This window comes from Microcebus murinus, chromosome 10 (assembly GCF_040939455.1).
Source record: "Microcebus murinus isolate Inina chromosome 10, M.murinus_Inina_mat1.0, whole genome shotgun sequence".
Lineage (NCBI taxonomy): Eukaryota > Metazoa > Chordata > Mammalia > Primates > Cheirogaleidae > Microcebus > Microcebus murinus.
The window spans coordinates 11,847,774-11,860,202 of record NC_134113.1 but is presented as its reverse complement, the minus strand read 5'-3'; the positions used below and the strand labels follow the sequence as shown (position 1 = coordinate 11,860,202).

The 12,429-nt window shown below is 36.0% G+C and overlaps 1 protein-coding gene across 34 annotated transcripts in view; it reads right to left on the bottom strand.

Annotated features, from left to right (window-relative positions):
* The window catches only part of RBFOX2 (RNA binding fox-1 homolog 2), a 281,289-nt gene that overhangs the window by 176,571 nt on the left and 92,289 nt on the right, over nt 1-12,429 (bottom strand). Inside the window, exon 1 of one of the 34 annotated variants that reach the window (XM_012787073.2) lies at nt 3,201-6,566. The exons of the other annotated variants lie outside the window; for them this stretch is intronic. Coding sequence (XP_012642527.1) covers nt 3,201-3,218 — 18 coding nt within the window. The 5' untranslated portion in view covers nt 3,219-6,566. Of the gene's footprint in view, nt 1-3,200; nt 6,567-12,429 lie in introns of those variants that run through there. 34 annotated transcript variants of the gene reach the window in all.

Genomic DNA, 12,429 nt, shown 5'->3' with positions numbered 1-12,429 from the left:
CAAACTAGAACTTGAGCTTAAGTCTGCCTGACATCAAAGGTCTTTGATCAATCCCCAGTGGTTTTCCAACTGTGTCTGAACACCACTGGGCCTTATGGGCAAAAGGAAATCCAGAGGGCAGGGCTCCAGGCCTTCCATGTCTTTTCTATTAGGACCATTCCACTTACCTTGCTTACAAATTATATCCATGGGCCGGGCACAGTGGCTCACGCCTGTAATCCTAGCATTCTGGGAGGCTGAGGTGAGAGGATGGCTAAAGGTCAGGAGTTTAAGACTAAGTTTAAACTAAGGAGTTTAAGACTAAGCAAGACCCCGTCTCTACTGAAAAAATAGAAAGCAATTATCTGGATGACTAAAAATGTATATATAAAAAATTAGACAGGCATGGTGGTACATGCCTGTAGTCCCAGCTACTCGGGAGGCTGAGGCAGTAGAAATGCTTGAGCCCAGGAGTTTGAGGTTGCTGTGAGCTAGGCTGATGCCACAGCACTCTAGCCTGGGCAACAGAGTAAGACTCTGACTCAAAAAAAATAAAGAATAAAATAAAAAACAAATTATATCCATGGAATTTGTTTGGAAAAAAGAACTTGCTGCTAAAAATTTTTAAACTCTTTTAATTCTGAAAGTCACTGTACCTCACTTAAACAAAAGTCAGTATTATGCCACTTATAACCACCTTTATAGCAAATGTCTCACAAAACTGGAAGTTTTAATTTCTTCATCTGTCAATGGAAATTAACACCCCCATACATACAGACTCACAGGGTCTCACTAAGATCAAATGAGAATGGGTATAAAAGTGATATATAAACTATACAGGGCTATGGAAATATAATACAGAACTATCATACCTTAATAAAGAGAAACAAGTGGAGAAAGAAATAACACTTGCTGCTGAGTAATGAAAAATCAAACATACAAGTAAAATGTAAAAACATTCAAGTAAATACATAAAAGGCATGTGTCCAGTGGGGGAAAAAAATCATAAATAATGAAATCTCCCCCCTTGCCCCTTTTTTTAAGACAAGATTTGGCTTTGTTACCCAGGCTTGTCTGGAGCTCTTAGGCTTGAGCAATCCTCCCACCTCAGCCTCCTGAGTAGCTGAGATTACAGACCACACCACTGTTCTACAAATGGTGAAATCTAACACATTTAGATTTAAGACCCAGATTCACTCATTAACAGCTACACAGTCTTGGACAATGACTTAATCTCTTTGAGTTTTGGTTTCCTCACCTGGAAATAGGATTAAATTAAATTAAATAATAATATACAGTGCCTAACACATAGTCAGTGTTTAATACGTGTTAGCTCTCATTAGGACACCCAGCCCATACCCAGCCATGTATTACTCTGAAATTAAGACACATACTGGAATTGTAATGTATAGGTTCCCTCTACCAATAATAAATTAATAGAATTAAAGAGCTAGTAGCATCTTTATCTTACATGATTCTATGATCCACATGACACCACAAGCTTGTGAGAATAGCCTAAAAGCACTCTAATGGAACAAAGAAAGATCCTAATACAGGAGATACGTGGGAAAAGTTCTACTAATTCAATAAGGATATTTATTGAGTGTTTTGAGAGCCTTCTATGGCTCCATAAAATGACAGATTTACATTTAATATCCACTTGACCAAACCCATTAAACTTGTAAGAGGCACTCTCGTACTGAAGATCAGATATCTAGCTTCTTAAGTATTAATTTTTCATATCTCTCTAGCAAGGTAAAGGCAATAAAAACCTACTGAAAATCTGACCAAAGTTTTTTTTCTTTGTCCATAGGAGAAAATGTAAATGGAGTAGTCTCTGTATTGCAAGAAGGCTGAAGATACGTTTTTTTTTATTTTATCTCTTTACCACACTTTACCAAATTCATACAAGGCACTGACTTTGTGCAAAGTATTCAAGAAAACCAAGAAGTAGGACAGGGTTGTTGTTCTCACAGAATTGTACATGTCACCACACCTTTTATTACCATAACACAATAGGCAGTGGTAAAGTACCATTACAAAGCGGAAAGCACGTGCTCTGGGAGTGCAGATGTTGAGAGTCTGCTCCCAAATGAGTACACCAGACAAGACTTCATGGAGGAGGTAGTATTTGAAGTGGGACTGAAAGGACAGACTGTATGTAAACATGGAAAATACTATACGTATAGCAATTAGAATTCAAACCCATATCTAATTCCAAAGCTATACTATATCAGTCCACAGTGTAGGTAGGACACAGAGTACCTTACATGAAACACAAGGAGAAAGTCTGAGGTTAGATTATGGAAGGCTTAGAATATCTAAACAGTATTCAGATAAAAGCTAAGGAGAGTAATGAGATTCCAGTGAGATGAGAGCTGTGCTTTTGTTTAAATGCAAGATTACACAGTATTTGCTGAAATATTTTCTGGTGTCAACAACATTTCTAACACAAGACCTTAAGTCATCTGTTGTATTCCCGCTTCTCTAATCAACCCTAAATCAGCCCAGTATACTAGTGCATAGCTAGTGCTACTAAAAATATAAAAATATTTAATCTATAACTAAAACACCTAACTGTATTATCTACTAATTATAAGGTCTTTGCCTTATCTTATACTTAATTAGTCGGCTTCCTTCTAAATCAACTGCCAGTGATAGTCTGTTGAAGAACAAAGGGCTAAAGAGGTCTATTAAACTTCTTAAAAGGAAATCACAAACTGGTAGCCAGGGTTGACTGTGAGAAGATCATCTGCTGCTTGGTGGTACCAACCACTTCAGCAAGAATACACCTACTATCTATTCAGCTGTTCTAAGCTACTCTAGACACATAAATTTCTCAATTTTGAAAACTGCTAATAAAGTTAATTCTATAATTTTGCTTTGTAAGAAGTCCTAGTGATTAATAATCTTTAGTAAGATGATTCTTTTTGATGGCCAGATTAAACCACTCATTACAATATAAATCAACTGCCTATATTCAAAGTAAAAGGTCAATCTACTGAAAAATCAAGCAATGACATTATGATCCATCCATCTACAAAATACTTAAACAATCTGGTCAAGGGGTGACCAACGATCACATCCTAACAACCACAGCAACCCTAAATTAAGCAAAAAAAGGAAAAGCTGGCGGAAGAAGTCAAACTGTGACAATAAAAGGCAGGATATGACAAATAAACCAGGTACAGAAGAGGGATGAGAATAAAATTTAGCCATACCTTTAATACTCCTGGCATAAGTGTCACTCATCTACCCACAGATCCACAGCAGCCCTGGATTTAGGAGGTAAGAAGTAAAAAAGCTCCCATCATTTTCACAACAAAGTATGACACTCCCAAGAACCACAAAAATCAAACCTATTAGAGCCAAAGAGCCCTTATAGGAAAAAGAAGAAACCTGGGCCCAGAGATGAGAAGAGATTTTCTAGATTACCTGGAAAGCTAAAGGTAGAGGATACTGCAACCTACTTTTATAACATCAACCAACAGATCACTCTTGACCTAGGAAAATTTTGAACCTTAATCCTTTCAAAACAACCCTACGGATCTTCACTTTTACAGATGAGAAAATTGAGCCTTGGAGAAGTAATTTGCTCAGTTTTCACAGTATTTCCAAAATTCACTTGGATCTGACCTTATGGAAATGCTCATATAGACATGATAAAGAGTTCAAACAATCAGAGGCAATTAGGAAAGATTTCATAAAGGAGATTAAGTTGTGTGACCAGGGATCTTAAAGGATACTTAAGATTCTAATGGAAAAAGGAGAAACATTTCAAACAAAAGGCACTAGGAAGAAATAAATGCCCAAGATTGATATTTGAAGGACTGCAAGGACACATACAGAGAAGAAATATGTGGATGGGGTAACAATGAGAAACACAGTTGGAGAAACTGGGAACAAATTGTAGAGAGGCTTGAATGTCTGGCTCAGTTTGTACCAAATTCTGTTCAATTATAAAAGTCTCAAAAATGACTCCCTCTTTCTATAGACGCTGCCAAGACACATATGAGTCAGATACATAAACTTACACAGATTCCATTTCCCTCACAAAGACCTATTTTTTTTTTTTTTGAGACATGACACAGCTACATTCCTGGGCTAGAAATGTCCAATCTACAGATATAATTCATTTCACATAGTGAAAAAGAATCAAAAGGAAAATGAGAAAGTAGACTTAAGTCAGAGTATAAGAACTAATCATTTCCTTGTAGAGGTTCCTTAAGGCCTCTTTTCCATAAAAAAATGATTTACTGACCCTATGACATACCAGGAAACTTACATATGTTATCTCTAATCCTGTAACAACTTTTAGAGTAGGTATTATTCCTATTTTATAGATAAAGAAATTGACGCTCAGAGAGGGAAAAAACTTGCCCAAAATCATTCAGCCTGCAACTGATATTTAAACACAAGGCCATTTTGTGTGTGTGTGTGTGTGTGTGTGTGTGTGTGTGTGTGTGTGTGTGTGTGTGTGTGTCTGCCTGCCTGTCTGTCTGTCTGTCTGTCTGTCTACAGAGGAATTTCATGAAACAGCATTATATAGAAACTACAGTGTCTTTGTTTTAAGGGGAAAAAAGTCAATGAGCCTGGCTGATCCTACACCATACCCCTTAGGACATGTAAAAAGCAGCATAATTTCTCTCTACTACATGAAGAGCTTTCTTGCCCAAACATGCCTGCCACTAAGAATCTGGCAAAGGCTATGTCAGCCAAGCACAAAGCCACTATAAATCTGCCAATCTTCCTTGGAGCAACCACCAGTCATGAGACAGAGGTAGACAAATGCCTGTTTTCATAATCTCTTTCATAAAATAGTTAGCCAGGATGTATCCAAACTTAGCAAATAAGGATAAAAACAATTTTGTTTTCTTTTATTGGGAGAAGGGGGAAGATCTGTCTTGCAAAATGTCATAACTGAGAAAAAATATTTACAAATTGTAAATCTGACAAAGAATTTATATCCAGAATATATAAAGAATTCTTACAATTCAATAACAAGACAAACCAAATAAAAAGTGGGCGAAAGACGTGAATAGACATCTCACCAAAGAAAACATATGAATAGCTAATAAGCACATGAAAAGGTACTCTACATTGTTAATCATTAGGGAAATGCAAATTAAAACCACAATGAGATACCACTACACATTTGTTATAATAAAATAGTTAAGTAAAATGAAGCCGCTTTGGAAAATAGTTTGCTGGTGGATCATGTGAGCCCAGCAATGCAAAAACCAGCCTAGGCAACATTGCAAGACCTTGAGCCTACAAAAAATGTCTGTAACAAATTAGCCAGGTGATGTGGTACATGCCTGTAGTTGTAGCTACTCGGAAGACTGAGGCAGTAAATTTGCTTAAGCCCAGAAGCTCAATGCTGCAGTGAGCTACAACTGTACCACTGCACTCCAGCCTGGGCAACAGAACAAGACTCTGTCTCAAAAAACAAAACAAAACAAAAAAATACTGTAACAAATAAACTCCTTTAAAAAAAAAAGGAAGCAGCAGCCAGGCATGGTGGCTGGTGGGTCACGCCTGTAATCTCAGCACTATAGGAGGCCAAGGTGGAGGATTTACAGAGTACAGGAGTTTGGGACCAGCCTGGGCAACATAGCAAGCCCCCGTTTCTACAATAAACAAATGAATGAATGAGTGAGTGAGTGAGTCAGTGAGTTAAGGTGGCCTGCCCAGTGGCTCATGGCTGTAATCCCAGCACTTCAGGAGGCCGAGGCAGGAAGATCACTTGAGCCCAGGAGTTGGGTACCAGCCTGAGCAACATGGTGAGACCTTGTCTCTACTAAAAATGGAAAAATTAGCTGGGCATGGTGGCAAGGGCCTGTGGTCCCAGCTACTTCAGAGGCTGAGGCAAGAGTATCACTTTAGCCCAGGAGTTTGAAGTTACAGTGAGCTATGTTGACACACTGCACTCTAGCCCAGGTGACAGAAAAAAAAAAAAAGAAAAAAATTAAGCATGAGCTTACCATAACCTCAGCAATTACTCCTAGAAATCTACCCAAGAGAAATTAAAATATATGCCCACATAAAGACTTGTATATGAATGTTTATATCAGCATTATTCATAATAACCAAACTGGAAACAATGCAAATATCCATCAACTGGTAAACAGATAAACAAAATGTGGTACACACATACAATGGAGTACTACTCAGCAAAAAAAAATAATAATGATATAGAGATATTATACTACAACCTGGATGAATTGGATGAACCTCAAAAGCATTATGCTAAGAAATCACATGCAAAAGACTACATATATTGTATGATTCCATTTCTATGAAATGTTCAGAAAAGACAATTTTATAAACTCAGGAAGCAGTTCAGCAGTTTTCTGGGGGGCCTGGGATGGGAACAGGGACTGACTACAAAAGAATGAGAGAATTTGGGGGATGATAGAAATGTACTGAAACCGGACCATGGCACAACTCTATAAATTTACTAAAAATCACTGAGTAATTACACTTATATTGGGTGAATTTTATCATATAGAAATTGTATCACAATAGAACTTTTTTAAAAAGCAATTGCCAAATATATATACTTATATATACACATATATTTATTTCCTACATATATATTTATGTATGTATTTAGTAACCCCAGGGGAAACAAGCATATAAGAAAGGGAATGTAATCATAATATTTTATCATTTGGCTATAAAAACATTTACATAGTCATAAATAATCTAATAATTATATAATCATAAATCAATAATGCTGATTTAACCAAAAAATAGCCTAATATTAGAAGGAAAGAAGAGTGCCTATAAAATGGTTAATTTCTCATCTTCAACAGTAGGAAGCCAAAGAATAGTCCCAAAAATTAATAAATCAAGAAACAGCAGAATAAGCATGTTATTTAGATGCACAGCAGTGAACAGCAGAAGAAATAAAATGGTCTTTCCCAGGAAGGAAAAGCTTATGAACTATTCAGAGAATGGAATGATCTAAAATGCAACTGTAAAGCTAATTACATTTTTGAGAAAAGTGCTACAAGAACACTAGATGCTGCAGCATTTACCAGCCCTTCATCCACTAGAGGGTGTAAGGACAACACCACTGAAGGACCTAAATCACTGGTGGGAGAACTAATGCCAGATGTTAGGGAAAGGTAACCATTTCAAAAAGCCTTGCACAAGGAAGAAAGTGAGGTTCTAAACAACCTAATAAGAAGAAAAGAAAGTGATTTTACACTGCCAATAATTTAAGAGCAAAGCAGAAGCATGTTTAAACAACAAAGAAAAAGGACCAGAAAGGAAATTATTATAGATTATGAGATATAGAAGGGGTAACATTTCACCTCTGAACCAGTCATTTTAATCCTGTCTCCAACTAGGGAGCCTTAAGGTTGGGGTGGAGAGATGGAGAGCAGGAGAGTGACTGCAAAAAGGTATGGTTTCTTTAAGGCCACATTTTTAAGCAGAATAATTACTAGAATGTTTTTCAAGCAGATTGCAATCCGTTAGTGGGTCCAGGAAATCAATTCTGGTAAATCTGTTGTTGCTCACAATCAAGAATTTTTTGAATAGGATGATAAAAAATGGAAGATATCCCAGTACTTAGAAGTAAGGTAAGACTAAGTCATAGTTAAACATATACAGGTGTGTTCTGGGTAGTGATGAAAAGGTATCATTTTCTGGGGGTTGCAGTTTTTCTTAAGTTCGAAATCACTGAGCTAGAATTTGAACACCCTCACCATGTCCTCTGTCTCATCAACTCTCTCCAACGGAGGAAAAGCAGGCATTATTTCTTTGCCCCCAAGCCAAATGAGTACTACAGAAGATGCATTTGCTATTGTCCACATCTCCCAAGCAAAACAACTAAAAACCCTGAAATTTCATTTTCAAAAATTGGACTCAAATAAAATCCATTCCAGGGATAAACGAAAAAACTGGTAAAAAAAGAAAAAGAAAAGAAAAGAAAAGAAAAGAAAAGAAAAGAAAAGAAAAGAAAAGAAAAGAAAAGAAAAGAAAAGGAAAGGAAAGAAAAGGAAAGAAAGAAAGAAAGAAAGAAAGAAAGAAAGAAAGAAAGAAAGAAAGAAAGAAAGAAAGAAAGAAAGAAAGAAAGAAAGAAAGAAAGAAAAAAACTCTCAAGAGAAGAGAAAATATTTTTTAAGGAAAAAACCCGTAGGTCATTTTTAATTTACCCTCTATATTATAAGTAAAGCTGCTACTCTGAATTTATATCTATAATTGTCTAAATCATATTTGTCAATTTCAACATCTCCTTTGATATGCCTATTTGTTTCTGTTAATCACTAGAACATATCCACATGGTGGCTTTCAACAGGATTTTAGGAAATTGAAGGAAAAATTTTTGAGGAGTCACTGACAAGCATTTTAAAAATCAGACAAAGGTCTGACAATATAATATTAATTTTTTCTTTATATTTAAAATACAAAAAGATAAATTTTAGACCATGTGTTATTTTAACAAACAAGACGGGAAGAAAACTGACAGAAATAAGTTATTTAAGGGATCTTTAGGTCATATGAAGACTTTTCTCATGCTGCTACATTCTCTAAAGATTCCAGATTATCTTGTCACGCTAGCAAGAGAATGTTCAACATTCAAAGAAGAGAGACACTGATAGAAAAATACAAAAAGGAAATACAAGACACAGAGGCTGAAAATCTAGGATTCAAGTCCAATTCTTCCACTTACTACCTATGTGATACTGGGAGATTCATCTAAAAACCTCTGTGCCTTTTTCTTATCTATAAAATAGGGATAATAAAACTCAATAACCTACCTGGTAGAGCTACTGTGAAGATCAAAGCTGAATATACAAAGGAGTACTTTGTAAACTGAAAAGTACTTTACCGACATTAGTTTTCATAATTTACTAACATTCTCAATTCCATAACTAACTCAACACCTGAACCCAAGCAAGAGTCTGTGCTATCTCTCATCTCAAATGTTGATGGCAATGTTTCATTCCCACACAGTTCAAGAGTTAGTGTAATGTGCCATCACCTAAAGTTCTAAGAAAAAAGGATTATACTGCAATCAGCATTACTTTCAACACTTGGTTTTCCAAGTATCCCACTGCTGAACATCCCTTACTTAGTAGGCTGCCCCAATGAAGCAAAACAAATTATCTCTAATTTGTATTTATCTGCTCTAACCTTCTTCCTCCACCAATCCCCCAAGACTGAGTTGATTCTAAAACAAAATTCAACCAAGTAAGCACTAAGGAGATACAAAGTTGCTGACAACAAAATAAGTCCTCCCTACAGTTCTTTACAGTATAAGCTCTTTTAATCAACAAACTTGTTAAATTAACTAATGTTCTCCATTTCAAGTCATGTATGACAGGGGATACTTACGGCATTCTTACCACCTAAAACTAGTAAGCAATCCTCTTGTTCCATCCCCAAGCCCTTCTCCCAGTAGCTGAGCTTTATGCTTGCCAAGAATCACTTATGTTTATTCACCTATCTGCTTACAGAAGTTATAAGTATTTATAATTATATTATTAAATGCTATATAAATCAATAAAATAATTATAAAAGTTTCCTTGAAAACAGCTCTAATTTGAATTATTTGAGAATTCTTAATAAGTCAAGACACTGAAAATTTTTGCTCAGTCAAATTTGATGTGGGCAAGACAACTGTAAAAGACTGGGCAAGAAGGGGTATCATACAAATCTAGACAGTTTCATCTAAATTGCTTTGCATGTCACTAAGGCCTTATTTCCCTATTTAAAAAAAAACAAATTAGAATTCATAGATGATGCTTTATGAGTACAGTTTGTGCAAAAAAAAAAAAAGTCAAGTAGTACTTCAATCAGATCCATATGCATATAAAAGACCTTGACCTCATATCAGAAGATGAAAGAATAAGCATATATTTGTTCAAATTAAAACAAAACGATCTAAGTTAAAATAAAAGTTTTAACTTATTTCCCCACTTCAAACAATTATTTAAATTAACCTATGGTCTGTTAGTCCTGATCACATCAGTTAAGAGAAAGTCCTGATCACATCAGTTAAGAGAACACTGATTGTATTTTTTTAATTATAGCTAGGATGACCATACATACATCTCAGTCTAACCTGGAACTGTTTCAATATAATAATAATTATCCCTTTCAAAAGTGCCCTAACTTGAACAATAAATGTATATGGTCTTGCTAATTACAGCAGACATAAAGTTGTCGGACCCAGAGGTGGCAAGGGGCCAGCCTTAGGACCACCGCCACTGTACTTTCTAGGAATCCCCTAAAAGCTATCCCAAATAAACAATTTTAGCAAAAACAGTAAGTTTGCTATGCAGAAAAGCCCTCTTCTAATCAGATTGCTGCTTCTAAGCCTCTCCTATATAAAAATTCTGGAGCTGATATAAACAAGTATTCTCCCATTTAAAAAACATTATAAACCCATAAAATATCCTAGCCTTAATCGACACTTAGAAACATGCATAAGCACATAAATCACAAAAAAATAGTCAGCTAGGAATCTAAACCACTATATCGTATCACCGACCTAAAATTCTGCATAGCCTTAGATAAAATATTTGGCTTTTCTGAGTTGGTTCTCACTTTGTAAAACTGGAACAATGTTTGTCTCCTCTACTTCCATAGAGAGGCCACATTAGCAAGCACAGTGAAATGCTTGGAGTGCTTTATAAAAGCAATGGACTGCCATCCCAAAAAGCTTGTTAATTCATCAGGAATGATGACTGAGGTGAAAAAAAACAAAACCTTTACAAGGGTAGTTTTCTTCCCCTCCATCTCTTCACAGGTTTTTGATTCAAAGGTGCTGCTGGGGGCTTACATAACATGATGAAAGAGTCACTAAAACAGTAGAATGCTGGTCCACTTAGTGCTAATGAACCGAGTTGTAATAATCCTTAATCAGGAGTCATGGATCCCTATATCTATGGTTGAGTTTCCAGAGGTTTACAAAGCCCCCAAACGGGAAATAAAATAACGTGAGTGAGTGGGTACATTCGTTCATGACCACATTTCCCCTGAGTGAGTCAATAATCCCTAGTACAGAGGAAAGGGCCCTCAAAAGATAAATTTTGGTTCTTATTCAGCTAGTAACTTAATGGTTACCTTGCACAAGTCACTTTGCTTCTCTTTGCCTCAATGTCCTTATCTTTCCAAAGGGAACATTTGTCTCATCTACTTCAAGAAGTGGTTAGGAGGATAAGATGAGAAAATATTGATGAAAGTGATCTACAACAATCAAAAGATTATAATTTTTATCTCTTTTAAAATCACCATTAGATGTTGATAAAAATCCTGTATGGGGATGATTCTTAGTGTTTAGAAAGAAACAGCAAAAGAATAAGAAAAGTAAACAAAGGCACATAATTAAAATTCACCTTCACCCCATTCCTGGGCTCTTATATTTTCTGAGCCAAAACCAGGCTGAGGAGAAGTAAAAATCACAAGTTCTGTTTCTGCCTAGCATGGGCTGTTCAGTGACCAGTGTTTCACACTTATAAACACCTCCCAAATCTCAAAGCACAAAGTGAGAGTTCACAAGGTTAGGCGCATTAATTAGCAGGACTCATTTGGATTCTGTATTCATCAAATACAACAAGCAGCTATTCAATATTTGCCTATTTGCACTACTTTAAGATCTCTAATTCAAAGATCCAAGCAGAGTACAAAACAAAGCCCAAGAAAACAAACTAAAATGAACCTGTCACCATCAGAATGTGCCTCAAAGTAAATTAGCAGCTTTAAACCATGGCAAAGGGTCTGCACAGGCCTATGGCCGACATAGCATGAGTAATGAATGTGTAGATTACAGAAGTGGGTCCTTGCTGCAAAAGAAAGGAAAAATAAAGTACTTCCAAGCAAAGAGAGACTACTTTTTTGTGCCTTAACAAATTCCTATTTAGCTCCTTTTGTTTAACTTCTTATTGATCTATAATCCCCACAGGAAGAACACAGTATTATACTGTACCCTTTCAGATTCTTTTAAACTCAGTCTACTTCCATACTTTACATCAATTAGCTTTTACTTCCTAGATCCAAAATAAGCAACATTTTATCAATAATGAAATAACTGCATTAGTATGCAAGTCTAGATTAAGAGGCTACCCATGATCCCTTATATACTACACATCCTAGGTGAAAAGTACAGGATGAAACAACAAAACGTAACCCCTTTTAAAGCAACCCATAGGATTGTAGTTCTCAACCTTGGCTGCACAGTAGAATCACCTGTAGAGATTTTTAAATATTTGAATGACTAAGCTCAATCTTAAACCTACTCAATCAGAATCTCTGGGAAGTGGATCTCCAGGTATCAGTATTTTTTCTGGTATATGGCCGTGACATAAAACTACTACGAAAGGGCATAAATTCCATAGCTTACAGAAGCTCTAGGAAAGACCCAAACCAGAAAGAAAAACAAACAAAACTTCTATATTCTCTTTAGAATCGGGGCAAATGACTGTATCTTTC